The sequence below is a fragment of the Xenopus laevis genome, chromosome 7S (assembly GCF_017654675.1).
Source record: "Xenopus laevis strain J_2021 chromosome 7S, Xenopus_laevis_v10.1, whole genome shotgun sequence".
NCBI lineage: Eukaryota > Metazoa > Chordata > Amphibia > Anura > Pipidae > Xenopus > Xenopus laevis.
In genome coordinates, this window is record NC_054384.1 from 94,333,018 (window position 1) to 94,360,682 (window position 27,665).

General features: G+C 42.0%; 1 protein-coding gene across 2 annotated transcripts in view; it reads right to left on the reverse strand.

The window, feature by feature from the left end:
- gsk3a.S (glycogen synthase kinase 3 alpha S homeolog) overlaps window positions 1–27,665 on the reverse strand; it is a 47,637-nt gene that overhangs the window by 10,699 nt on the left and 9,273 nt on the right. Inside the window, exons 1-2 of one of the 2 annotated variants that reach the window (XM_018228117.2) lie at window positions 11,669–12,239; window positions 4,632–4,819 (exon numbers count right to left, since the gene is read on the reverse strand). In XM_018228117.2, the coding sequence (XP_018083606.1) occupies window positions 4,632–4,819; window positions 11,669–11,807 (327 nt within the window). In that variant the 5' untranslated portion in view covers window positions 11,808–12,239. Of the gene's footprint in view, window positions 1–4,631; window positions 4,820–11,668; window positions 12,240–27,665 lie in introns of those variants that run through there. The other variant, XM_018228118.2, reaches the window with a different exon arrangement.

Here is a 27,665-nt window from a genome sequence, read left to right on the forward strand (position 1 = left end):
TGTATAAAACTGAAGTAAATCATGCTGATGAAAGCTACAGAGCGCAAGAATCCACTTTGTGAAGCAGAAGCAATAGACTACCCGTTTAAAAAAAAAAAAGGTTTGGCTAGCAGGAGACTGGAGCAAGCAGAAGAGCTTAGAATGCGTGTCGCCCTATCGCCTTTGAAATGCAGTGCACAACCGGAAGTGGGATTTTACCTAGGTATTGAAGTATAAAGCAATAAAAATAATTAAAGGGAAACTCCAGCTTCCAAACCAAAATGTAATAAAGGGGCCCACTTTAGGGTAGGACTATATGGGACGTTTTTGGTGCGATCCGACGTGTTACGAAAAAAACGCCGGCGACAAATCGCATTCGATTGAAATAAGGTAAGTAAATGCATTGTTGGATGAAGTTGCAGCGTTGATCTGACATGACAACTGTCGGATGCAGACGCAGCGTCTGCATCCGATAGCCGTGCCGGATCAACGCTGCGACTTCATCCGTCAATGCATTCACTTACCTTATTTCCGTCGAATGCAATTTATCGCAGCGCGTCGGATTGCGCCGAAAACATCTGTGTAGTCATACCCTAACGCAGAAACCCCTAATATACCCATCACAGTTATCGGCTTCTTCAAAACGTAAAGATAAATGCCATTTTCTATGCTGAAATCCAGCTGATCTTTCTGACTACTTTGTTGACAGTTCTTCTCTTTCTGCATCATTTGAAATCCTGGCAGGGAAGGAGGGACTAAACACGGATGTTACAAACTTCTCCATAGTTTATAGACAGGATGCAAGAACTACATAACCCACAATGCATTGCACTGTTATGCTCTGTTCCTTATTGAAAACACGTGTGCAGAGAATTGTGGGATTTGGAGGATGCAGGCTGAGGACAGATTGCTGTTGATACAAAGAAACAGTAGTCAGCCAGCTCAACAAAGTAGTCAGAAAGATCAGCAGAAGAGCAGGGGGCTAGGCTTAGGGAACTGTAAGGAACCATTAAAAATCATGAAAAGTCTGCATATATTTTAGTTGATGTATATTGCAAAGTTGCTTGAAATTATGTTTACTTTTCAAAAAGCTTAAGATATGTATTTTTGGAGTTGCCCTTTAACTTTGTCCAAGATACATTTGTTATTTGAGGGGGGGGGTTGAAATTAATTTTTTACATAATTTTTAGTGTTACTGTTCCTTTAATTGGCTGCCCCAGTCTTGAGCAATTTTAACTTTTCCCTACAGACAACTAAGCCCCATAATTGCCAGATCTGTAACTAAGAAAAGTTAACATTTAACTAGACGATGTAGTCACTAATTTGGCTCAGGTCATTTCTCATGGCTTGCAGAAAAGCAGTGCAGCCAGATACCGCACAGGAGCTGAAAAGCCTCATTATCTTATGCACCCCTTGTATTTGTCTCATGGAAACATCAGCTGAAATGTATTCATGATTTCCTTATTTATAGGTTTGAGAGATTTTACAGTGTTCTGCATTATTCTTAATGAAAAAAAAAAAGAAAAAAAAAAGTAGTTTGGCAAATAGTTACAAGTTGGAGCAGTAAGACATTTACACATTTTGAATTTATCTGAATGTGTATTGCTGGTGTCGAATCCGAAACCAATTATCCAGAAAGCTCTGAATTTCAGCAAAGCCATCTCACAGACTCCATTTTATCCAAATAATCAACATTTTTAAAAATTATTTTCTTAATAAAACAGTAGCTTGTACTTGATCCCATCTAAGATATAATTAATCCTTATTGGAAGCAAAACCAGCCTATTGTGTTTATTTACGGTTTACACTGTGATCTAGAAGTTTTATGAGACACACACTGTTATTAGTCTCCCAGAGACAAGTCGCTTCTTCTTTGGGTGACTAATCTCCTCAAACTGCCTTCCCACTGGCTAGAATGGGCAACTTCGGGAAAACAAAGCGTTTTGAGTGCCATCCTGCCGCGATTTACATTCTAGCTGGCGGGACAGCAGTTTGGGGAGATTAGTCGCCCGTAGAAGAAGCCATTTGTTGCTGGCCGACTAATCTCCCAAAATAGCAGCATCTCTCTGCCCTTAAGGTATAAAATCCTTAGCATTCTGGATAACGGGTCCCATACCTGTATATACAAATATATGGCTTTCTTGGGTCAGCTTACAGTTAGGGGTCCAGGAGCCATTTTGTGGACACTTATTAAAATAAGCCTTGCATCATCTCAGAATTTTGTGTGTGCACCAAAATGGGGGACCTGACATCCATCCCCATGCATGGGCTACACAATTAAATGGTAAAGAGAGAGGGTGTGTGCGGACCTACGAATTATTGCTATTACTGAGGGACCTTGCTGGGGTCTACGGGGGACCAGCACCACCATTGAAGGAAAAGTGAAGTGGCAGGTGAGCGGTAGATATACAAAATTACTTTAAAGGACCAGTAACATCATTTTTTTTCACAATAAAAAATAATTAATGTACATTACTTACCCCCAATATGCTGCCCTTTCCTGCAGTTTCGGCAAGACACCCGAAAAAACTCAAACCGGCGCTGTCCCACGGCGTCCAAAGGGTCTCCACCATTTTCTGGCTTCATCTTCTTTCTCCTTCCCTACGTGCGCGCAGCTGTGTGCCTCTTCCGGTTCTTCGTGACGTCACTTCCTCTCTCACTGCTGTTCCCTCAGCATGTTCCTGTCACACAGCCATTGACTCCGTGTGCGTCTCACTGCAGTTCCCTCACCCAGCCTTAAACTTTCCTCCCCCTCCTCTGTATTCGTCACTCCCCCAGAGTTTCTCGACAAGCCTTTCTTTCTCCGTTACAGAATTTATTTCTGCCCCCCCCCCGCAGGCTTTCTTTATTGGCACCCTTTCTGTCCCAGCAGCTTTCTGTGCCAGCTGTTTTGAAGCCCTCCCCCCCAGCGTTACTCTCTCTTTCCGTGCAGCCTCTCTCTCCACGCTGCCTTGTCAGAAGTTGTGCCTCTCTGCTCTGTGTGCGACGTCCTGTTCCTGACTTCCGGTGCTGTGTGGAGGAACAGTGTCGGGAACGTGCACGCATGGGCGAACTGATCGCCGTATCGCCGGTTTCCAAGGTAATGGAGAAATAGTATTTTGAATTTTTTTTAAAAAAAACGCTAGGTATTTTATAGGGCATGTCCATTATTTTTATCATATAGAATGTATTTTTTAGATAAAAATTTTTGATGTTACTGGTCCTTTAAAGAGGAAGGGCAGGCAATAGTTGGACAGCTGAGATTTTCAATTGCTGTGACAGCTATGAATGCTTTAATTATATAAAAGAAGGATTTCATGTTTAATTTGAAAAGGACTTATTATGCAGCTTTGTAGGTCTGGATGACAGGTCCCCTTTAAATGGGTTGTTCAACACTTTTTCAGTTGAGTTGGTTTCAAGTCAAGTGGATTTTATGGTCATTTCAGCCATATACAGTAAATACAGTACATAGTAGAAACGAAATGACGTTCCTCCAGAACCCCTCGGTGCAATACAACAACTCTAGTACACGGTCACGCTGGGCAAAGTGGACATTTCAGTTCCTTATGAATATATTCAGTTCAGTCCTTGGGAGTTGAGATACCAGATGGCTTGCGGAAATAGACTGTTTCGCATTCTGAAAGTCAGAGCTCGAATACTGCGGTATCTTTTACCAGATGGCAGGAGGGTAAAGAGATCGTGTGCAGGGTGGGTGCTATCCCTGACAATGCTGGTAGCCTTCTGGAGACAGCGGGTGTGGTAAATATCCATAATGGCAGGAAGCGAGACCCCAATAATCTTTTCCGCTGTCCTCACCACCCGCTGCAAGATCTTGCGATCTGATACAGAGCAGTTTTCATACCAGGTAGTGATAGTTCACCAGAAAATAAAGACCTTTTCCATTTACTTTCTATTTTTCTATATGTGACCGTTTTTCCAACACTGAAGTGTAAAGTTTCATGTTTCACCTTCTAAAGCATCTAATTGTAACAGTTTAGAGTCTGCACCTAAATTACTGAGCTGACAGGCAACACCAGAGACACGAACATTAAACTGAGATTTTGCTAAAATGGTAAAAAATAGAATATTGAACTGAACAAAGTGATTGGAAGGTGAACCACCCCTTGAATGACAATGATAGGAAGGAAACCACCAGCTGAACCATGAGCCTTAGGGCTTCTGTACACAGTTATAGAGTATTTGGCAACTGGCCACTTTTGGTTTCTTAACGTTGAAATTAATTAAACTTGTTTTGAGTTTTCCCAATAGAAACCCTTTAAATACCTTACTCAGCCCATGATTAAGCGCCCAAAGTGGGTGCAAAACGCGTAGGGCAGATGGAGATGCAAATATACATTTTTTAAACTTTGTATAAATAAAAAGATTTAACTAATTTTCACTGGTCCTGTGGATCCGTTTGAGTGCCGGTCGGCCCTGCTTCTTCTTCAAATCCTGTGCCGTACCGCTCCGTAAAGCTGGGTGTCCAGGGCTGGTGCACCCGGGCCACATTTACGACTTGGTGAGTTATTTACAATATATTCTGGGGCACCTTGTTTTGTCCAAACTACTGCAACAGGTGAAATATGCCTTTCATTTCAAGTTTTAAAACCATCAGTGCTAGGATCAATGGCATTTTCACACAGTAACACCAGCCCGTCCCCCCATTATCTTACCTTAAATCTTTTATCTTGCAGGACCTTCTTGATAGCCACCATTTCTCCACAGCCCACTAGTCGAGCCTGGTACACCACCCCAAAGGAGCCATTACCAATGACTTTGATGTCTGTATAGGAAACCTCCTGTGGGCGGTCTGGTCCCTGACCAGGGGTTGCTACCACTGTTGTAACTTTTCCACTGTCTCCTAGGCAAAGAAAATAACATTAGAAACAGGAAACCAAATTCTGCTATTTGTTCTAACTGGTTTACCAATAATGCACTTCTTTTGTGTTACTTTCAAGTCCAGCAAGTAGGGGACAAATAGACTAACAAACTGAATAACGCCCCATTTTGGAGTTCCGATCCATAATCTCTAAACTAAACCAAAAAATAATTTCAGTCACAATACTTAACTGCAAAATAATTGGCCAATGTATACACACACACACACATATTCAAAGACTAGAGGTCCTCTGCACTCACCCATTATCAATTTATGGACACGTTTTATGCATGGAGTTGAGTAGCCGGTATAAACTACCGACAGATTAAGTCAGCAGCTCATTGGGGCCCTCTGACAGGCCTCCATCGAAATCTGCCCAAAAAGATCAGGCAGGTTTCAAAATCCCATCGGTTTGAGGATGTTGTTGATGCAGCCCTCAATCAGACTGCCTTTATTCTGCTCATTGTGATCAGAAAGTTGGGCCATAGGGCAGACAACTGGATCAGCCCAATATCACACACCTCAAGGGCATATCGGGGGGGAATCGGCTCATTTGGCGACTTTGCCAGACGGATGCCCGGAAGTATGGGCACCTTTATCTCTTTGGGGGGGGGAGGGGGGTTGCTTTTCTGCTGCCACTTTCCCTGCCATGAAATCTCAGGCAAATGGGGCAGATAGTCTGGTTGGCTCTGCCAGGGAAGCAGGTTAAAGCAGCCTGGCACTGGCAGAATCTAAACGTCAACAGGGACAGGAGATTTTTGGGAATGCAAATAACAGGCGGCATGATCTCGTCCATGTACTTCTCCAATGGCTAAAAAACATCAACGTCTCATGTACCAAAGGCTAAACCCTCCCCGTGGGATAGAACTGCAGAATAGAATGAAAGAACATTTTATTTTTTTACATTATTATTTATTATTTTACTTTTTATTTTTATTTCAACAAGGAGCCATATAAGATATTATTCCTTCATTACTGAATAACAGCTGATCAATGATAATAGAGCAAGGTCAGAACAAACTGTCTAGATCCAGGGGAAAAGATCACACAGACCCCAGCACATTATCTGTAGATTCAGGAGCATCTCTTGTTAGAAAGGAGCAATAAAAATCTTCAGAGGGAGGGCAGGTCTCAAAGCTGTAAGCTTACAAACTGACACACACACACACCGGGAGAGGAGTCCTTTGAAGGTTCCTACCATAAAGCTTTCAAATCCGTAGCAACATCTTCCAAAGCAGCTACGCCTGCATGACAAATACTGGGAGCCCGGCAGCTGATAGCCAAGTGTGATCAACACCAAAGGTGTCAGCAACTTCCTTTGTTAGTGTCCAAAGTGCAATTAACACCCCAGTGTAAATAAATTTGCTAGGCTTCCTGTGACAGAGTCAGCAAACGTCAGCAAAGCTCCTTTAGGGCAGAGACACGTGGAGATTAGTCGCCCAGATTGTGGTTATGTCTGATTTAAACTGACCATAGACTCAAAGATTCACTCGTTTGGCGACATCGCCAAACGAGCGGATCTTTCCCCCGATATGCCACTATTGGGGAATATTTTGATACAATATAATACACGTTTATTCAAATCTACGGTGTGCTGCTGATAACTGCTTTGACCCGATATGCCACTAACGGCATGGCTAGATCGGGGGTAATTCGAATGTTCGGCCGTATGGCCAAATGATCGAATTACGATACACTAAGGGGCTCCAATGGGTCGGTCGGTTAAAAATCAAACCTTCCCGATCTATATCGTGGCCAGATATCGATTGGGAAGGCCAGTCGGAAGCCTCCATACACGGGCAGATAAGCGGTCAAATTGGTCCAAACGACCGATATCGGCAGCTTTATCTGCCCGTGTATGGCCACCTTAATGAACAACTGGTGGCACTTATATGCATTAGCACAGGGACACACGTGGAAATTCGGGGAGATGAAATTGCCAGGCAGACAAATCGCATCTTCTCCAGACAACGAATCTCCCTGAACTGATTTCCCGCTGGTTAGAATCTAAATTGCCAGAGAGATGGCACTCTGAGCACTTTGTTTTCCAAAGTAGGCAGTTCAGGGATATTAGTCGCCCCAAGAAGAGGCGATTTATCGCCGGACTACTAAATCTCCACATGTGTCTCTGCCCTAATACATATAAGTGGTTGCTCATACGCCACCCCCAGCCAGACATAACCACAATCCATAGAGAGCCCGGGCAATCGCATCTTTACGATAAGGTCAATGGCAAATCAATACAATTGTGAGAAGGAATGTTTAATCATCTTGTTAAAGAAAAACTTTACCCCCAAACTGAGTATTTAAGCAACAGAGTTTAAATCAAATTAAGTGGCAAATTCAAGAATCTTGGGTAAGAAATCACTGGCACTCAAAGGGCAGGTGCAAGCAGGGACAATCCCTTGCGTTTATTAACAGAAAACGCAACGTTTCGGGGTCAGACCCCTTTGTCAAGCATGCTTGACAAAGGGGTCTGACCTCGAAACGTTGCATTTTCTGTTAATAAACACAAGGGATTATCCCTGCTTGCACCTACCCTTTGAGTGCCAGTGATTTCTTACCCATTTGCTGTTGGAGGATGCCGACCCCTTCGTCACCGTGCAATCAACACGAAGGCCAGGGAGTGCGAGAAGAGCTTTTCATCTGATATTCAAGAATCTTACCATACTGGTATACAGTAGAACACCCATTTTATGTTTTTCAGGGGACCAGAAAAACATGGTGTAAACTCCAGGAAAATTTAAAATCAGGGAAGTGTATTATGCATAATATATAGATGGGACCACAAAACAACAATGTAAAATTAGGGAAAACTTAAAATCAGGGGATGTAAAAATTGAGGTTTTACTGTATAGATTTAAGTAAATCTTGCTTTTTTACATCTCTTGCCTTGAACCCCCATTTCGTGATGGTCTGTGTGCTGCCTCAGAGATCACCTGACCAGAAATACTGCAGCTCTAACTGTAACAGGAAGAAGTGTGGAAGCAAAAGACACAACTCTGTTAATTGACTCATGTGACCGAACAAGTATGGTTTGTTTGTGTGCACCGTGAATCATAAGATCCCAGGGGGCGGCCCTTATTTTTTTTAAAATGGCAAATACTACTAGAAAAAGGTCCATTATAAAAATTGTTTATTTACATGAAGCAGGGTTTTTACATATGTGCGGTTTTAGGCTCAGGCCACACTAGGCGATAGCGCCGCGATTTAACTCGCGGCGACTTTTCATCCGCAATCGCTGGGGAAACTTTTGCGCTGGTGTCTATGGGGAATCGCGACAAATCGCACCTATCACAAACCATGAAATCAAACAGCCCACCAAATGTTACGGTCTGCAAAGAGTATTCAAACAGGTAGCGCTGTTTTGGCATCTTCCAAGCCTTTGCAAATAAGACTGCCTTAAAGGAGAAGGAAAGCTACGGAGGCATTTTATTGCCAATAGATTAGCTGCAATAGTGCATGCTAGAATGCTATATTTATTCTGTAGAATGTTTTACCATACCTGAGTAAAAAGCTCTAGAAACTCTCTGTTTGTTTAGAATAGGAGCTGCAGTATTAATGTGGTGTGACATCACTTCCTGCCTGAGTCTCTCCCTGCTCTGGGCTCAGATTACAGTAGAGAAGGGAGGGGGGGGGAGAGGAGCAAACTGGGCATGCTCTTGCCCAGGGCAATGAGGTTTAAGCTGAAGGCAGGAAGTCTGATACAGAAGCCCATGTGTACACAATAGAAGGAAAGAAATGCAGTGTTTCTTTTGACAGGGGACTCAGAGCAACATTACTTTGGGGGTTTACTGGTATATTTAGATGGACCTTTCTGATAAGGCTTACTTAGTTTTAACCTTTCCTTCTCCTTTAAAGTGAAATGCAATCTATTACTCTGGAGGACACGCTTCCCATACCTTTACACCACACCAACAGACACTTGGCATTGCAAATGGTGATCATCTACAAAACCCAACACGTCGTAAGTAAAGCGCATGTGCTGCAATTGCTTTGGGAGATTTTTTGGAAGCGAGTTCCAATGACATTGTTTCAGATGAAGTGACTGGATACTTTTGCGAATGCCCCACATAGGCCAGATACTAAATTCAATATTTAGCTTCTGCTTCCTGTGGATTCAATAAATGCTCAACGGATTGCATGCCTGCATTGCAGCTTTATCGCAGGTCTGACTGGGCTCTGTCTGCAAAGAGTTTGGAAATTCCCCCCCCCCCATGCCTGCATAAGGTTCCTCCCCACACTCCAAATAGATACAGGAAGGCTAATTGGCTCCTGATGAAATTGCCCATTGCCTGAATGTGATCAGGACCTTAGATTGTAGGCTCCACTGGGGCAGAAACGGATGTGAATGATGAAATTGCTAAACACAGTTGTATACAGTTCATTATAACTATGAAAATTAAAGTAGCCTATACTATAAAATGAGGTATTAATGAGAGTCATGTGTAGTAGAAAGGGAATTGTTTACCCCTAATCTATTTTAAACCATTTTTATAAAGCCAAGGAATGGCTTTATACAAAATGGTTTAAAATAGAACCAATAACGATACAAAGGTGCTAACTGTAGCCGCAAACCCATCAGTTTGAAGTGCCTGTTTTAGAGCATGGATTGCAAAGTTCCATTTGGTTCACTGCTCAAGAACCCGGGGTGTTTGATTGGTCGATGGGTGGTCTAATGACTCACTTGAAAACAGTGAAGGCAACTACACTAAACTGACCTGCCATCTCATCTGCTTGTGTTCAAATTCTGAACAACCGGAAATTCAAAAATTCTAAATTAGCTTTAGGTCAATAAGATTCCATTCAGACGTGCCGGAACTGTTCAATCAGTAACCCCATAAGCCAAAGTAGTATGCTACTCATTCGCCTTCTCTCAGAAAATTAAAATGGTTATTTTGAAGGCTGCATTGTCTTTCCACATACGTGGATTTGCTCAATTGCAAATTATCGCCTCTATAAATGCTTACATTTTACAGTGAACAAGAACTGCCTTTCTACAGAGATTCCATATGAACTCCTATAATTGTCAAGCCTAACGCCACCTACTATTAAGAGGTCCCTGATCTGACCTATGCAAATATGGGTTGGTTCACTAAGCTGGCATTTTGATGGGACAGTTAGCCTGGGAGCTAAACAAGCCAATCACCCTGATTTTGACTGGCCATCCTATGGGGACTAACCGCACAGTGGGTGGGACCAGAGAGAATACCAGTTAAAAGGCACTATTTGACAAGAAGGCTCATCTCTCCCACTGGCACCTAACCTAAAGATTAAAGGAAAAACTATAACCCCAAAATGAACACTTAACAGTGTCATATTTAAGAATCTTACCAAACTGGTCTATATATTTAAGTAAATATTGCCCTTTTACATCTCTTGCCTTGAACCACCATTTAGTGATGGTCTGTGTGCTGCCTCAGAGATCACCTGACCAGAAATACTACAACTCTAATTGTAAAGATTGTATAAAAAGAACAGAGGCGCCAAAAAGAATAAAAGGATATAAACGAGTTTAAAAACCAAAACTTGGTAATCAGAGGAGGCAGTAGTGGATTTACCTCCTCCAAGCAGACACAAAACGACTGTAATTAAGCAGTCAAAATTTATTAACGAATCTAATTGTAAAGATGACCATACACGGGCAGATAAAGCTGCGGATATCGGCCGTTTGGACCAATTTGACAGCTTATCTGGCAGTGTATGGGGGCTTCCGTCGGGTCTTCCGAATCTATATCTGGCCACGATATCGATCGGGAAGGTTTGATTTTTAACTGACGGACCCATCGGAGCCCCTTGGCGTATCGTAATTCGATTGTTCGGCCCCCAATATAGCCATGCCGTTAGTGGCATATTGGCAAAAGATCCGCTCGTTTGGCAATGTCGCCAAAGAGTGAACCTTTGAGTCTATGGCCAGCTTAACAGGAAGAAGTGTGGAAGCAAAAGACAGAACTCTGGTTGTTAATTGGCTCATGTGACCTAACAAGTATGGTTTGTTGGTATGTTTGTGCGCACAGTGAATCGTACGATTCCAGGGAGAGGCCCTTATTTTTTAAAATGGCAATTTTCTGGTTATGATTACCCAATGGCACATACTACTAGATAAGTATATTATTATGAAAATGGTTTATTTACATGAAGCAGGGTTTTACATATGAGCTGTTTTATGCAATATCTTTTTATAGAGCCCTACATTGTTGGGGGGGTATAGTTTTCCTTTAAAATAAAATTTGGGGCCCAGATATTCACACAACCGAGGCGGATTTATCAAAAAACGTTTGACTACAAAAGTGGAGCTAAAATGACCATACTAGGACCAGCTACAGGTCAGTAATGTTTGGCTACTATCCTTCCCTTTGTCATGGTAATCTGGCCCTGGGGCCGTAGTTTCACTGGACGGAGCTTGAGGGTGAATTTACACAGTACCGTTTCTGAGAAAACAGCCTGTGATTTGTGTAAATTACAGTTCAGGCTCCCCATATGGGTCAAACAAGATTAAAAACAAAAGAAAACATTGTTTTTTTCAGCAATAGTTTCAGGAATATTGAGGGAAGCAAAGAATTGCTGTACTTGCTGGTGTTAACTAGTAAAATAATTCTTCATTCTCCCCAAATTGCACCTCAACTAGAATTCAATGGGCCCCCCAAGCCTGTACTCCATGTTCCCCCAGAGTGAGCAGCCCCATAGCCTGGAAGCACTGGTGTAACTGCTCCCTCATAGGATTAATGGGAAGAAATACAAGATGTGCCACTTAGAAGTGAGTCTATTGTTGCCTGTAAATCAGACATGGCTGTAGCACAGCAGAAAAGCCCCATATAGGTTTATACTCACTCCCAATCCTCATAAAGCCCCCGGGCACGGCCGCTCCCCCAGATGCAGCAGCGGAAGACACAGGTCCTTTACTTGCCCCAGATTGTCCCTGCTCCACGAAGGCCTCGCCCCCGCCCTGGGCCCGGTTGGCGGCGCTCATACTGAGGAGCGACTGGTACAAACGCTGAATGGTACCGGGCTAGGGAGCCTTCCCTTCGGTCACCGCCACGAACTGCCTCTCCGAGCTCCAGGCCGCGTCGCGCGGCTCTCTGGGAATCCGAGGCCCGCGCTGCCCCCCACAAGTCACAGACAATTCCAGACAGGACTACAATTCCCAAGTTCCCACGCGGCTTCCGATTCGTGGGTAGTGCGCGCAAGGAACTATGGGATTTCAGTGAATCAGTCAGCTGACCGGGTTCAGCCGGCGAAAACTACAACTACCACAACCCACCGCGATATATTTTAAGCAGCACGAGTGCAATCCGTGCTGAGGTTGTAAAACAGCAGATTATGAGTGGGGCTGGAAATTCTAAACCCACCAACGTTTACGCCTTGCTCATGGTTTTCCGCTGTCGGATAATATGTTTATAGTATCGATCAATGTCTACAAGGCTTATTCTGCGGCTTCCGTCGCGCTAGGGCACGGAATACGGGTGCGTAGGAAACTATAGTTGTAAATAAGGGCGGAAGCGAGTATGCGCCATATGCATTGCGGGCAATAATTCGACCACCAAAGGCCGGATGTGGGAGAAATGCGCGGGAATTTAAAATCTGTGACCAATATACATATAGGACATAGGAGGGACGCGATGCCGATACCGGACAACCAAGCCATTCAGAAACAGAAAATGCATTGGTTTTAAAAAAAAGCAAAAGAAAAAGCAATGAGAAGTCAAATGTCCATTAAAGGAACAGTATCATCAAAAAATGAAAGTGTTTTAAAGTAATAAAAGATACTGTAGTTTTCTGCAGACTACAGCACTAGTAAAACTGGCTTGTTTAGTTCAACAACACTACTATAGTTTAGATAAGTAAGCCGCTATGTAGCCATTCAGTCACAGGATACAGAGTATTTAGATACATTCTGAAGTATCCCATTTAGGGTTGACACCTTTTCCGGAAAAAAAATAAATTGTATACCTCAGATCTAGTCTATTTTTTTGGCTTGGAATGGCTGCCCCCATAGCAACTTGTTTATATAAATTATAGTAGCGTTTCTGAAGCAAAAGCACCAGTTTTACCAGTGCAGAGCAACACTACATTATATATTAATTATTTAACACATATTTTGGTGTTACTGTTCCTTTAAGCCATGCCTTAGCTTCCAGCAGTGCCACAAACATTTACCCGGGAGTGGGATATTGTACTATGGCCTGTGTTGTACAAGTTTGCCAAGCAAAATGGTTACTTCATCAGGAAAAACGCTCAAGTTTAAGGCAGCCATTGACTTTAAAGTCAACTGGAAACAGTTTGGCTCAGTACTGGTGTTCTGCTGGCATTTATCCCCCCGCCCCACTCCATACAAAAATATACAGAGGACTATACTGTGTGGCCGAAGGAACACAACTGTGCAGCTGCTCATTGAAAAAAAAAAAAAAAAAAACCTCAGGGTCAAACACTTCTTGGAATAAAGTAAAAAATGACAGGGTGCCACCTTTTTGGTACACTCAAAAAAAAATACGTAATTGTCCGTATTAACATTGACAAAAATTTTTTACTGACTGGCTCAGTGGAATGGCAAACAGGTGCCATCTTTAGGGGAAATCTCTGGACATTAAACAGTTGGAAGTATGTGGTACAAATATAAAGTCACCATAAAGGTTTGTGCTAAGGAATACAAGAAATAAGATGCAATGTACTTTAGAGCTCGCGCACAGTGATGTGTGGACCCACAACGTACACCCACAAAATATTGTCATTATAGAACCCTGCCCAACCCATACCCGCATCTCTTCTCTCAGTATGCTACTTCTGTACTTACCCGGTCTGACTCTCACCCAACACTAACAGCTTGCCAAATTTCGACCACAACCCACCCAACCAGCTGTAACTTGCAGGTTTTGAGTCAACCCTCACATCATAACTGTGCTACCCAACTGCTTGTAGCAAAGAAACGACTGGCACATTCTGACAGTAACTGACACAGGATCCCAGATTACCGATTTTATGGTCCTCTCTAAGGTCTACAGGCCCAGACTGGCAAACTGTAGATTCTGGCAAATGCTAGAGGGGCTCCTGCTGTCACTTTTTTGGGCCTGTGGGAGGCTGTTTAGGCCTTTATGTACATAAAATGCCAGGCCCTGTTTTGAATCTCAGTCCAGACTTGACTATCTATACACATTCCTCTATACTTATGCCTTTTTCCAGAACACCATTTTTCAAATGGATGCGGTTTTCTCTTGCTGCACCTTAACACTAGCTTCATTTTCATCAAATGAATTGCACGTGAGCTGCATTTTTTTTGCACCATGTGCTGGAAATGACCGGTTTTATGCTAGACTGTAACTTTTGTCAGATTAACCAAAGCAGAAGCTAATTATAAGGTTCTGAAGTTCTGTATAACTGTTGGGCAAAAATACATGGCATGGGTGGCATGTATCTTCCTTGGTTGTGCAAGTTGTGATGACCAAGGAAGGTCCAGGATCTTAGTATCCCCTTGCACACTATAACGGAGATCCAATGCAGCCAGTTGGGGTACAAGGCCCAGCTATAAACTTGTACTTACTGGAAAATCAAGTATAGGGAGCCTTTGCACCAGATTGTTTGTTTCAAGGCGACGTTTGCACTGTGCACGTGCTTAATGTATGGGGATCTAAGTGCATGTGTACGACACAGCATACATAAACATGGGAAGAAAACTGCAATTACATATTTCTTCACAAAAGGAACATGTTAAAAAATGGGCATTGGCAACAAAAATAAACAATAATAAAAAGTCCCATTAAAATAGTTATCACTAGTGGAATGAGGCCTCATTGGTCTTCCATTCCCCAATGCATTTATTGGTCTACTGCCACATATGTGAACATCATATCAGCCATAACTAGGAGGCAGGCAGGTGAGGTGATGGAGGTGCACCACTGCAAGTCATTCAGAGAACCATGCAGGAATTTCACTGGTGGCACAGTGGATAATGGAGTGCTCATGTACTACAAGACACGGCACAGAGCTCTATGAGCAGTATATTTGGGGTCACTTATTAGGACTGAAAGCAATTAAAACATTTTCAGGCATGCTATTGCTACCGCAAGTCAAAGCAAAAAGGAAAACTGCAGGACATAAGCCTATATTACTTTAAAAGGCCCTTCCCTGTGACCTGCCCCAATGCATAGCATCCCAATATGCAATATACTGTAAATCATGGAAGTGGATCTAGAACAGTGATTCATTCTAATGCAACATAATGGCCCCTCAGCATAAACGCCAAAATTAAATAAATAAAAAAAATTAAATTGCGGCTATGGTCTGTGGTTATCGGAGGATAGATTTATACTTAATGATTTGCTCGCTTATCAGATCGTGATGAGATGAAACAGTTGGGATTTAAATAATGTATTCTTCAATCCCACCAAGAGTGGATTGCACACTGGGGAACTCGCTAATGTATCTCTTGGGTTAGAAAGGAAAGGCATACTTTACTAATCACTCCATCTGAATAACAGCTCATAATGGCCAACTCCCCTGATACTTCAGCAAGATTTGCTTACTACGTTTAAATTTTTGTCATAGGAGTGGGGGTGGATTCTAATCCACAGGGTAAAAGAAAGACCAGTTTAAAACAACTTTCTTATATTCACTCATTTTACAGTGTTGTTTTGTGGTCCCACTTATATATTATGCATAATACATTTCCCTGATTTTACACCATTTTTTTCTGGTTCCCTGAAAAACATAAAATCGGGGGTCCTACTGTACTGGTATTAATCACGTTTAGTTGTTTTATATAATGTAATTGCTGTAGAAAGAGGTTTGTCCCTTGCTATGGTGGCTCTGACTTTTATAACAATGTAGCAGAAGCCAGCTGAGGAGAGCCAATGTCTGCTTAATGTTTGAAGAGTCAGAACCAGCATCAATTTTGGATGAATGTACTGTATATTGGAAGTAGCTTGCAGTTACACTAATTTATTAGACAAAATGGATTCTGGGATTTACTTCCCCATACCAGTGTGCACCCAAGAGTGTGGAGTGACTAAAGAGATTATAATAGAAGAAATGCTCTGGGCATCCAAACTATCTACAAAGTTACAACTCCCTTTATAGAGTCAATTCCTTCTAAGCACAACTTCCAACCAATTGTTCGGCTGTGACTGGCACAACTGTTGCAGGGCTATCCAGGACAGTTGAGATAGCTATTGAGAGGGTCATTTAATTAAAGAAGCAAAGTTTGCAACAGATCTAGTATCCCATAGCAACTGATCAGCATGTGAATCACTGGTGAAAAATGTGTATTTTTATAAAATAGTACCAGTGTGCCCTCTGCTGGTCTGTTTAGTTTGTAAATTAAAATGTGATCTTAAAGGACAAGCTCTGCCTGGATATATGTTATGTATAATTTGTATGTACAAACAGTCCTAAATTTTCCTACTCATTAGGATTTTAAACTATAAATGCAGTGACATTTATGGGACTGAAAGGAAATATTTCATAAAAAAAATTTGCAGACTGAACACAAACATCTGAACCATTGTTGTGGCTAGGGTTGCCACTTGGCCAGTATTATACCGGCCTGGTCGGTAAAAATTATGGTTGATCTGAATGTTATTAATAAGGAAAAAAGATAAATATACAGTATTTTTTTCCTAGAAAAGGGGCGACCCTAGTTGTGGCTCAGATAGATAAAAGCAATAGAGCACAGACATAGCCCTGATACAGGTGATTAAAGTACAGGTATGAGATCCATTATCTGGAAATCCGTTATCCAGAAAGCTCAGAATTAATCCTTACTGGAAGCAAAACTAACCTATTGGGTTTATTTAATGTTTACATGATTTTCTAGCAGGTATCTTAACCCTTTAAGTGCCACAGATCGTAGAATCTACGTTCTGTGGATCAAAGGACCAAAGTGCCACAGATCGTAGATTCTACGATCTCCAGCACTTCCGGGTTCCAGTGCGCAGCGGTTGCATTTAAAACCGCAAGCGCACGTTAGATGCTGGCAGAACCCCCTAGGCAACGAGCAAAACCGGTCATACTCACCGGTCTCCCCACCGATCGTCGCTGGAACCAATAGGAGCGCAGGGCGCACGCAGGGCGCATGGCTGTGACGCGCTCCTGCTGCCCAAATAAATCCAGCCCTCCTGACGCCTCCCCTTTCACTCCTACTGCGCACTTGTGTCTGTTGGAGCCCTCCTGCTGCCTTCCTGCGGTTCTCCTGCTGGTTTGGTCGCCTTGATTGCCTGCCTTGGATTCAGTGAGCTGAACTACAACACCCTTACACCTTTTATTTTACTTGTTTCCTTCTAATCTCTCTAAATTTGGTTTTTTTTTTTTTGAATATTTTTTTCTTCTGTCTTTATCATTTAGCACACTTTTGTACACTCACACACTTACAGGCATCTTTGCCAAGCACACACTCACACTCACACACGCACTCACACACACACTCACACTTCTACACTTTTTCTTTCCCCTATACTTCTTTTCTTTTCTTTCTTTCTTTGCTTTCTTTAGTAGTTGGTTTTTTTTTTGCTAAAACTTTATTTCTACTCTTGTTCTATAATTATCTGCTTTATTTTATTGTATTTTTGCAGTTTTTTACCATTTTCATTGTTGCTTTGTGTTTTATATCTATTATATTGCATTTTCACTTTTATTTGCTGTTTGGTGCCTTTACAGTGACGTTGGTGGATCAAGGTTTCTAACCACCAATTTCATTCCAATAGCTGTTATTTTTATTGTCTTAGCTGATTTTTATTATATTTTGTTGTTTTATTCTGCTTTGCCCTTTGCTGCTTGTTTAGTGCCCCCAAAAAAGTTTGCCTTTGCAGTGACGCTGGTTGGTCTAGGTTTCTGGCCCCCGATTTCATTCCAATAGCTGTTGTTTTTGTGCTTTAGCTGATTTTTATTTCATTTTGTTGTTTTATTCTGTTTTTCATTTGCATTGCCCTTTGCTACTTGTTTAGTGCCCCAAAAAAAGTTGTTTGCAGTGACGCTGGTTGGTTTAGGTTTCTGGCCCCCGATTTCATTCCAATAGCTGTTGGTTTTAGTGCTTTGGGTGATTTTATTCCAGACTGTTCCTTTGCCCTGTTTGCTTGTTTAGTGCCCCCAAAAGGTTCTTTTCGATTTTGGGCACGTGCAGTGTCTTGTCTGTAATCTATTCTGTAGATTTCTGGAAGGAGTTCAAGTTCTAGTTTTTTTTCTTATATTTTGTTGTTTTATTCTGCTTTGCCCTTTGCTGCTTGTTTAGTGCCCCCAAAAAAGTTTGCCTTTGCAGTGACGCTGGTTGGTCTAGGTTTCTGGCCCCTGATTTCATTCCAATAGCTGTTGGTTTTTATTGCTTTAGCTGATTTTTATTACATTTTGTTGTTTTATTCTGTTTTTCATTTGCATTGCCCTTTGCTACTTGTTTAGTGCCCCAAAAAAAGTTGTGTTTGCAGTGACGCTGGTTGATTTAGGTTTCTGGCCCCCGATTTCATTCCAATAGCTGTTGGTTTTAGTGCTTTGGGTGATTTTATTCCAGACTGTTCCTTTGCCCTGTTTGCTTGTTTAGTGCCCCCAAAAGGTTCTTTTCGATTTTGGGCACGTGCAGTGTCTTGTCTGTAATCTATTCTGTAGATTTCTGGAAGGAGTTCAAGTTCTAGTTTTTTTTTTCTTCTTCTGATTGTTTGTATTAGCAGGGGTTAACTGTTGGTCAAATCTTGCTGCCTTCTTTTTTTTCTTCTTCTTGGTGTTTGTATTAGCAGGGGTTAACTGTTGGTCAGATCTTGCTGCCTTCTTTTTTTTTTTTATTCTTGTTGTTTATTTTAGCAGGGGTTAACTGTTGGTCAGATCTTGCTGCCTTCTTTTTTTTCTTTTTCTTCTGGTTGTTTGTTTTAGCAGTGGTTAACTGTTGGTCAGATCTTGCTGCCTTCTTTTTTTTCCTTTTTCTTCTGGTTTGTTTTAGCAGTGGTTAACTGTTGGTCAGATCTTGCTGCCTTCTTTTTTTTCCTTTTTCTTCTGGTTTGTTTTAGCAGTGGTTAACTGTTGGTCAGATCTTGCTGCCTTCTTTTTTTTCCTTTTTCTTCTGGTTGTTTGTTTAGCAGTGGTTAACTGTTGGTCAGATCTTGCTGCCTTCTTTTTTTTCCTTTTTCTTCTGGTTGTTTGTTTAGCAGTGGTTAACTGTTGGTCAGATCTTGCTGCCTTCTTTTTTTTCCTTTTTCTTCTGGTTGTTTGTTTTAGCAGTGGTTAACTGTTGGTCAGATCTTGCTGCCTTCTTTTTTTTTCTTTTTCTTCTGGTTGTTTGTTTTAGCAGTGGTTAACTGTTGGTCAGATCTTGCTGCCTTTTTTTTTTCCCTCTGGTTGTTTGTATTAGCAGTTGGTCAAATCTTGCTGGATTGGATTTAGGAGCTTCTTGCTTTGCAGTTGTTACTAGTTTTGCAGTGGTCTGTATTTTTCTGGCACAATGGCCAAACGGTTTTATACCGCTGCAGAAGCAGCTAGGTATTGTGAGGACTCCAGCTCAGAGGAATTTAGCAATTCTGATTCGGAGTATGTCCCATCTGATGACTCTACTGATGAATCAGAGGTTGGTGATAGCAGCACTATTAGCGCAGAGGCTAGTAGTGGCGGCACACTTACTGCTGAAGAAGTAGAAGAAGAGGGAGAGGCTGGTGGCAGTGTGCCAGATGCACCCATGGAGGTAGAAGAGGGTGAGGGTAGTGGTGATGCAGCAGTTGGAGCGCCTATGTGGGGGCCTCCCTGTAATTATGCCCCTGAAATTCCCCCATTCACTGCAGTCACGGGCGTCAAGGTGGACACCACTAACTTTGAAATCCTAGATTTCTTCAATCTTTTTATCACAGAGGCCATCCTACAGGACATGGTCCATTACACAAATTTATACGCTGAGCAGTATCTTGCCAGCCACCCTATACCAGGGTATTCAAGAGCCCAGGCGTGGTATCCCACTACTGTAAATGAAATCAAAAGATTCCTGGCGCTCACATTGGCAATGGGACTCGTAGAACGCAACACCTTAGCTTCATACTGGGATACCACTACAGTCCTTTCCATCCCTCTTTTTTCAGCCGTTATGCCAAGAAACCGTTATCAAATTTTACTGCGGTTTCTTCATTTTAACGACAATGCAGCGGCTGTTCCCCCTAATGAGCCCGGTTACGACAGGCTTTACAAATTGAGGCCCCTTATAGATAGCCTGTCTCAGCGCTTCACAGAGGTCTACTCCCCCTCCCAAAATATATGTGTGGACGAGTCCCTTTTGCTCTTCAAAGGGCGCCTAAAATTTCGCCAATACATCCCTAGTAAGCGTGCTCGATATGGGATGAAATTTTACAAACTCTGTGAAAGCAGCTCGGGCTATACTAGTTTTTTCATGATCTACGAGGGAAAGGACACTAATTTGGACCCCCCCGGCTGTCCCCTTGACTTGACTGTCAGTGGTAAAATTGTCTGGGAGCTCATTACTCCACTGTTGGGCCAAGGTTACCACTTATACGTGGATAACTTTTACACAAGCATCCCCTTATTCAGAACCCTTTACTGGTTGGACACCCCAGCTTGTGGCACTGTTAGGCGTAACCGCAGAGGACTGCCCAAGGAACTGGTGGATAAGAAATTGAAACGTGGAGAAGTACATGCTCTAAGAAGCGATGAGCTCCTGGCATTAAAATTTGCAGACACCAAAAATGTTTTTATGCTTACTACTATCCACAATGAGAGTGTAGTTGTCCAACACAGAAGTGGTGATAGGCCCGCAAAATCAAAGCCACTCTGTTGTAAAGAATATAGTAAGCATATGGGTGGCGTCGATAAAACCGACCAAATCCAAACTTATTACGACGCCACCAGAAAAACCAGGGCCTGGTACAAAAAAGCCGCAATTTATATGATCCAAATGGCCCTTTATAATTCTTATGTCGTTTACAAAACGGCAGTACCAGGCCCAAAATTGAGTTTTTACAATTATCTGCTGCAGCTGCTCCCTGCCCTTTTGTTTGGTGATGTACAGGAGGTTCCAGAAATGCCTGGCAATGACAATGTTGCCCGAATGGTGGGTAAGCATTTCATTGCCCAAATTCCACCAACTCCTAATAAAAGATATGCCCAGAGAGCTTGTAAGGTTTGCCGTTCCAGGGGTGTTAGAAAAGATGTGCGGTATTTTTGTCCCAAGTGTCCTAGCAAGCCTGCTTTGTGTTTCCAACCCTGTTTTGAGGTGTACCACACTGTGGTACACTACGAGAGGGCTTGAATTCTGTGTTGTGTTGGTAGGTTAGGGCTCTCTGGGTTTGTTGGTGGTAAAAGGATTTAGTAAATCTGTATAGTAAACTTGGCATGCTCTAGGTTTTTATGCACATGCTAGCAGTAGCTGTTTAGGTGTGCTGGCAGAGTGATACTTTTCTTTTTTTTTTTTTTTTTTGTGGAGTGGTTTTTCAGATTCAAGCCCCCCTATTGAGATCTAACATTTTGGCAGGTCCCTACTTCGCTTATAACTAGGTATAGATGTTGTTAATAAAAAAAAAAAAGTTTGACAAGGCAAACAATGACAGTTTTTTTTCTGTATAGTAGTGATCTTTGATTTTTTTATATAGGATTTGGCACTGGGTGAGCAGTGCAATGTAGCAGTAAAAACTTGTATGTAGGTTTGTTCTTAGTCTAAATCAAAAAACCACACTAGCACACGAGACTTGTATCTGCAGGGCAAGCCCTTGCAAAGGTTTTTACTGCCGTGGTGCCACCGCAGTAAAAACCTTTGCTAGGGCTTGCCCTGCAGATACAAGACGTTACTAGGAGGCCACCGTATCCTCCATTCACTGTGCACCGAGCAAAGCTATATACCTGCACAACGGGTGTGCGAGTGTCTACTCCAATTGTTCTTAGTCTAGGCATTCAGCTTTTGTGTTGAGCAATGGTGTTTTAGACCAGTTGTGTTATGGATAGCACTTCTATTGCGCTGGTGGTAAATAGCAAAATGAGGTGCTGGTTGGCGAGAGGGCACACGATAGAACTTGTGGTGCGTGATGAATACGTGGGATGATGTGCATCTCTAATGCTGATGCTACAAGTCTTTTATTTTACTGGCACCTCAAAAGCTCGTCTATCAGCGCAGTTATCTATAGTTTTGTCTGTATTTCTGAGCAACATTTGCATTTGTTTTTGTAGATTTAGGTATCTCTGGATTTGTGAGTATTTCAGCTGCTAATGCCCCAATCCTCATTGTTGCCACCTAAATTCCTAAACTTCTTAGGACACTTGCATAATTTATGGGCCAAATTTACTATGGTTTCTGTTGGAAAATGTATTTGTAAATGTGGTACAGATTTTGTCATTGGCGAAATAGTGTAGGAAGAAGCAAAGGAATTCGTATCGTAACACCACAGGACAGATGGAACTCAAAGACACTCCACTACAATATATCCGAATAGGTGAGTGAAATATATTTTGGGGTAGTAGCACCCAGATGCAGATCCATAAAGTGGTCCCAAAATTCCCTGGGAGATAAATCTTAACTTTGTATACTATCTTTTCCTTTATTTCAGACCAAAGCAGAGTTCTACAATGCAGAATGTGGCCAAAATTCTCCAAGCAGTAAAGCATGAATGGCATCTCTGAATAGTTGAAGGTGTTTATTTTCAAGAAATCTTAGTTTTTGGGGGTTATTTCATCAGTAAGGGACAGTTTCAGATGATATATGGATACATGCACCTAAATTCACAGCACCAATATTACGCATTGTCCCTGTTTTGGGATGTTTGGTGGCTGTGTCTCTATGTTTATGCATACATATGGGGTATCATTTTATTCAGGGGGACTTGCAGATTGTTATTGAGCAGGTTTTTGTTAGTTACCATGGAAACTTAGGGGGAAATCTAAGTTTGTATATCTTTTTTCCTTTATTTCAGACCAAGTCTCGGATTTCTACGAAGGACTGCGGCCACAATTCTCCGTGTAGAAAAGTAAGAATGGCATCTTTGAATATCTAATGAAGTGTACTTTTCAAAAATATATGGTTTGTGGGGGTTATTTAACAGAAAAGGTGCAGTTTAGGATTAGAAAAGTTGAGAACCTCGTATAAATTCGCAGCCCCAATATTATGCATTGTCCCTGTTTTGGAGTGTTTGGTGGCTGTGTCTCTATGTGTATCCATACATAGGGGGTATCATTTCATTCAGGGGGACTTGCAGATTGTTATTGAGCAGGTTTTTGGTAGTTACCATGGATACTTAGGGAGAAATCTAGCTTTGTATATCTTTTTTCCTTTATTTCAGACCAAGTCTCGGACTTCTACGAAGGACTGCGGCCACAATTCTCCGTGTAGAAAAGTAAGAATGGCATCTTTGAATATCTAATGAAGTGTACTTTTCAAAAATATATGGTTTGTGGGGGTTTAACAGAAAAGGTGCAGTTTAGGATGAGAAAAGTTGAGAACCTCATATAAATTCGCAGCCCCAATATTATGCATTGTCCCTGTTTTGGGTGTTTGGTGGCTGTGTCTCTATGTGTATCCATACATAGGGGGTATCATTTCATTCAGGGGGACTTGTAGATTGTTATTGAGCAAGTTTTTGGTAGTTACCATGGATAGTTAGGGAGAAATCTAGCTTTGTATATCTTTTTTCCTTTATTTCAGACCAAGTCTCGGACTTCTGCGAAGGACTGCGGCCACAATTCTCCGTGTAGAAAAGCAAGAATGGCGTCTTTCAATAGCTGAAGAAGTGTACTTTACGGTAATATATGGTTTGTGGGGGTTATTTCAGAGTTTAGGGGTGTTTAGACTGAAAAACCACAAGTAGTACACATAGAGCGCAGCCCCCAGATTTTCAACTGCAATTGCCCTTCTGCATTGCTCCTGTTTTGGGGTGTTTGGTGGCTGCGTCTCTATGTGTATCCATACATAGGGGGTATCGTTTCATTCAGGGGGACTTGCAGATTGTTATTGAGCAGGTTTTAGGTAGTTACCATGGATAGTTAGGGAGAAATCTAGCTTTGTATATCTTTTTTCCTTTATTTCAGACCAAGTCTCGGACTTCTGCGAAGGACTGCGGCCACAATTCTCCGTGTAGAAAAGCAAGAATGGCGTCTTTGAATAGCTGAAGAAGTGTACTTTACGGTAATATATGGTTTGTGGGGGTTATTTCAGAGTTTAGGGGTGTTTAGACTGAAAAACCACAAGTAGTACACATAGAGCGCAGCCCCCAGATTTTCAACTGCAATTGCCCTTCTGCATTGCTCCTGTTTTGGGGTGTTTGGTGGCTGCGTCTCTATGTGTATCCATACATAGGGGGTATCGTTTCATTCAGGGGGACTTGCAGATTGTTATTGAGCAGGTTTTAGGTAGTTACCATGGATAGTTAGGGAGAAATCTAGCTTTGTATATCTTTTTTCCTTTATTTCAGACCAAGTCTCGGACTTCTGCGAAGGACTGCGGCCACAATTCTCCGTGTAGAAAAGCAAGAATGGCGTCTTTGAATAGCTGAAGAAGTGTACTTTACGGTAATATATGGTTTGTGGGGGTTATTTCAGAGTTTAGGGGTGTTTAGACTGAAAAACCACAAGTAGTAAACATAGAGCGCAGCCCCCAGATTTTCAACTGCAATTGCCCTTCTGCATTGCTCCTGTTTTGGGGTGTTTGGTGGCTGCGTCTCTATGTGTATCCATACATAGGGGGTATCGTTTCATTCAGGGGGACTTGCAGATTGTTATTGAGCAGGTTTTAGGTAGTTACCATGGATAGTTAGGGAGAAATCTAGCTTTGTATATCTTTTTTCCTTTATTTCAGACCAAGTCTCGGACTTCTACGAAGGACTGCGGCCACAATTCTCCGTGTAGAAAAGCAAGAATGGCGTCTTTGAATAGCTGAAGAAGTGTACTTTACGGTAATATATAGTTTGTGGGGGTTATTTCAGAGTTTGGGGGTGTTTAGACTGAAAAACCACAAGTAGTACACATAGAGCGCAGCCCCCAGATTTTCAACTGCAATTGCCCTTCTGCATTGCTCCTGTTTTGGGGTGTTTGGTGGCTGCGTCTCTATGTGTATCCATACATAGGGGGTATCATTTCATTCAGGGGGACTTGCAGATTGTTATTGAGCAGGTTTTTGGTAGTTACCATGGATAGTTAGGGAGAAATCTAGCTTTGTATATCTGTTTTCCTTTATTTCAGACCAAGTCTCGGACTTCTACGAAGGACTGCGGCCACAATTCTCCGTGTAAAAAAGCAAGAATGGCGTCTTTGAATAGCTGAAGAAGTGCACTTTACGGTAATATATAGTTTGTGGGGGTTATTTCAGAGTTTGGGGGTGTTTAGACTGAAAAACCACTAGTAGTACACATAGAGCGCAGCCCCCAGATTTTCAACTGCAATTGTCCTTCTGCATTGCTCCTGTTTTGGGGTGTTTGGTGGCTGCGTCTCTATGTGTATCCATACATAGGGGGTATCATTTCATTCAGGGGGACTTGCAGATTGTTATTGAGCAGGTTTTTGGTAGTTACCATGGATAGTTAGGGAGAAATCTAGCTTTGTATATCTTTTTTCCTTTATTTCAGACCAAGTCTCGGACTTCTACGAAGGACTGCGGCCACAATTCTCCGTGTAGAAAAGCAAGAATGGCGTCTTTGAATAGCTGAAGAAGTGTACTTTACGGTAATATATGGTTTGTGGGGGTTATTTCAGAGTTTAGGGGTGTTTAGACTGAAAAACCACAAGTAGTAAACATAGAGCGCAGCCCCCAGATTTTCAACTGCAATTGCCCTTCTGCATTGCTCCTGTTTTGGGGTGTTTGGTGGCTGCGTCTCTATGTGTATCCATACATAGGGGGTATCGTTTCATTCAGGGGGACTTGCAGATTGTTATTGAGCAGGTTTTAGGTAGTTACCATGGATAGTTAGGGAGAAATCTAGCTTTGTATATCTTTTTTCCTTTATTTCAGACCAAGTCTCGGACTTCTGCGAAGGACTGCGGCCACAATTCTCCATGTAGAAAAGCAAGAATGGCGTCTTTGAATAGCTGAAGAAGTGCACTTTACGGCAATATATAGTTTGTGGGGGTTATTTCAGAGTTTGGGGGTGTTTAGACTGAAAAACCACAAGTAGTACACATAGAGCGCAGCCCCCAGATTTTCAACTGCAATTGCCCTTCTGCATTGCTCCTGTTTTGGGGTGTTTGGTGGCTGCGTCTCTATGTGTATCCATACATAGGGGGTATCATTTCATTCAGGGGGACTTGCAGATTGTTATTGAGCAGGTTTTTGGTAGTTACCATGGATAGTTAGGGAGAAATCTAGCTTTGTATATCTGTTTTCCTTTATTTCAGACCAAGTCTCGGACTTCTACGAAGGACTGCGGCCACAATTCTCCGTGTAGAAAAGCAAGAATGGCGTCTTTGAATAGCTGAAGAAGTGCACTTTACGGTAATATATAGTTTGTGGGGGTTATTTCAGAGTTTGGGGGTGTTTAGACTGAAAAACCACAAGTAGTACACATAGAGCGCAGCCCCCAGATTTTCAACTGCAATTGTCCTTCTGCATTGCTCCTGTTTTGGGGTGTTTGGTGGCTGCGTCTCTATGTGTATCCATACATAGGGGGTATCATTTCATTCAGGGGGACTTGCAGATTGTTATTGAGCAGGTTTTTGGTAGTTACCATGGATAGTTAGGGAGAAATCTAGCTTTGTATATCTTTTTTCCTTTATTTCAGACCAAGTCTCGGACTTCTACGAAGGACTGCGGCCACAATTCTCCGTGTAGAAAAGCAAGAATGGCGTCTTTGAATAGCTGAAGAAGTGCACTTTACGATAATATATGGTTTGTGGGGGTTATTTCAGAGTTTGGGGGTGTTTAGACTGAAAAACCGCAAGTAGTACACATAGAGCGCAGCCCCCAGATTTTCAACTGCAATTGCCCTTCTGCATTGCTCCTGTTTTGGGGTGTTTGGTGGCTGCGTCTCTATGTGTATCCATACATAGGGGGTATCATTTCATTCAGGGGGACTTGCAGATTGTTATTGAGCAGGTTTTTGGTAGTTACCATGGATAGTTAGGGAGAAATCTAGCTTTGTATATCTTTTTTCCTTTATTTCAGGCCAAGTCTCGGACTTCTACGAAGGACTGCGGCCACAATTCTCCGTGTAGAAAAGCGAGAATGGCATCTTTGAATAGCTGAAGAAGTGTACTTTTCGGTAATGTATGGTTTGTGGGGGTTATTTCACATTTTGGGGGTGTTTAGATGGAAAAACTGCAAGTAGTACACATAGAGCGCAGTCCCCAGATTTTCAACTGCAATTGCCCTTATGCATTGCTCCTGTTTTGGGGTGTTTGGTGGCTGCGTCTCTATGTGTATCCATACATATGGGGTATTGTTTTATTCATGAGAAGTTTGTCTTTCAAATTGTCTGTGGTTTCAACATTTATAACCGTGTTGTTTTGTCAGATTTACATTTGATCCTGCGTCTAAGTTTACATTTTAGAAAAAAACTAAAAATGCAACAAAAAAGCTCTAAATTTCATGATGCGCTGGTAAAATGTATTTCAATTTTGAGTAAAAAATACAGCACCCCTACAAACCTGAAGGTCTGTTGTTTCTAAAAATACCAAACTTGAAGGGATAATTTAAATTTACATATAAGTTATGCTGCATCAACTGTTACATGTGCTTATCTACTTTGTTCTGGTGTAAAATTCTAGAAAATGCTGATTTAGTTTGGGGGTTACTCCTGGACAAAAAAAGTGGGTTACTGATACATATTTGGTATCGTTGGACTTGGCAGGATCACGGCTTTTACAAACACAAAAAAAATGCTCGTAAAATCAACTTTTCTGTGGAAAAAAAACTCAAGATATACTCAATTTTTTAATAATTTTATTTTTT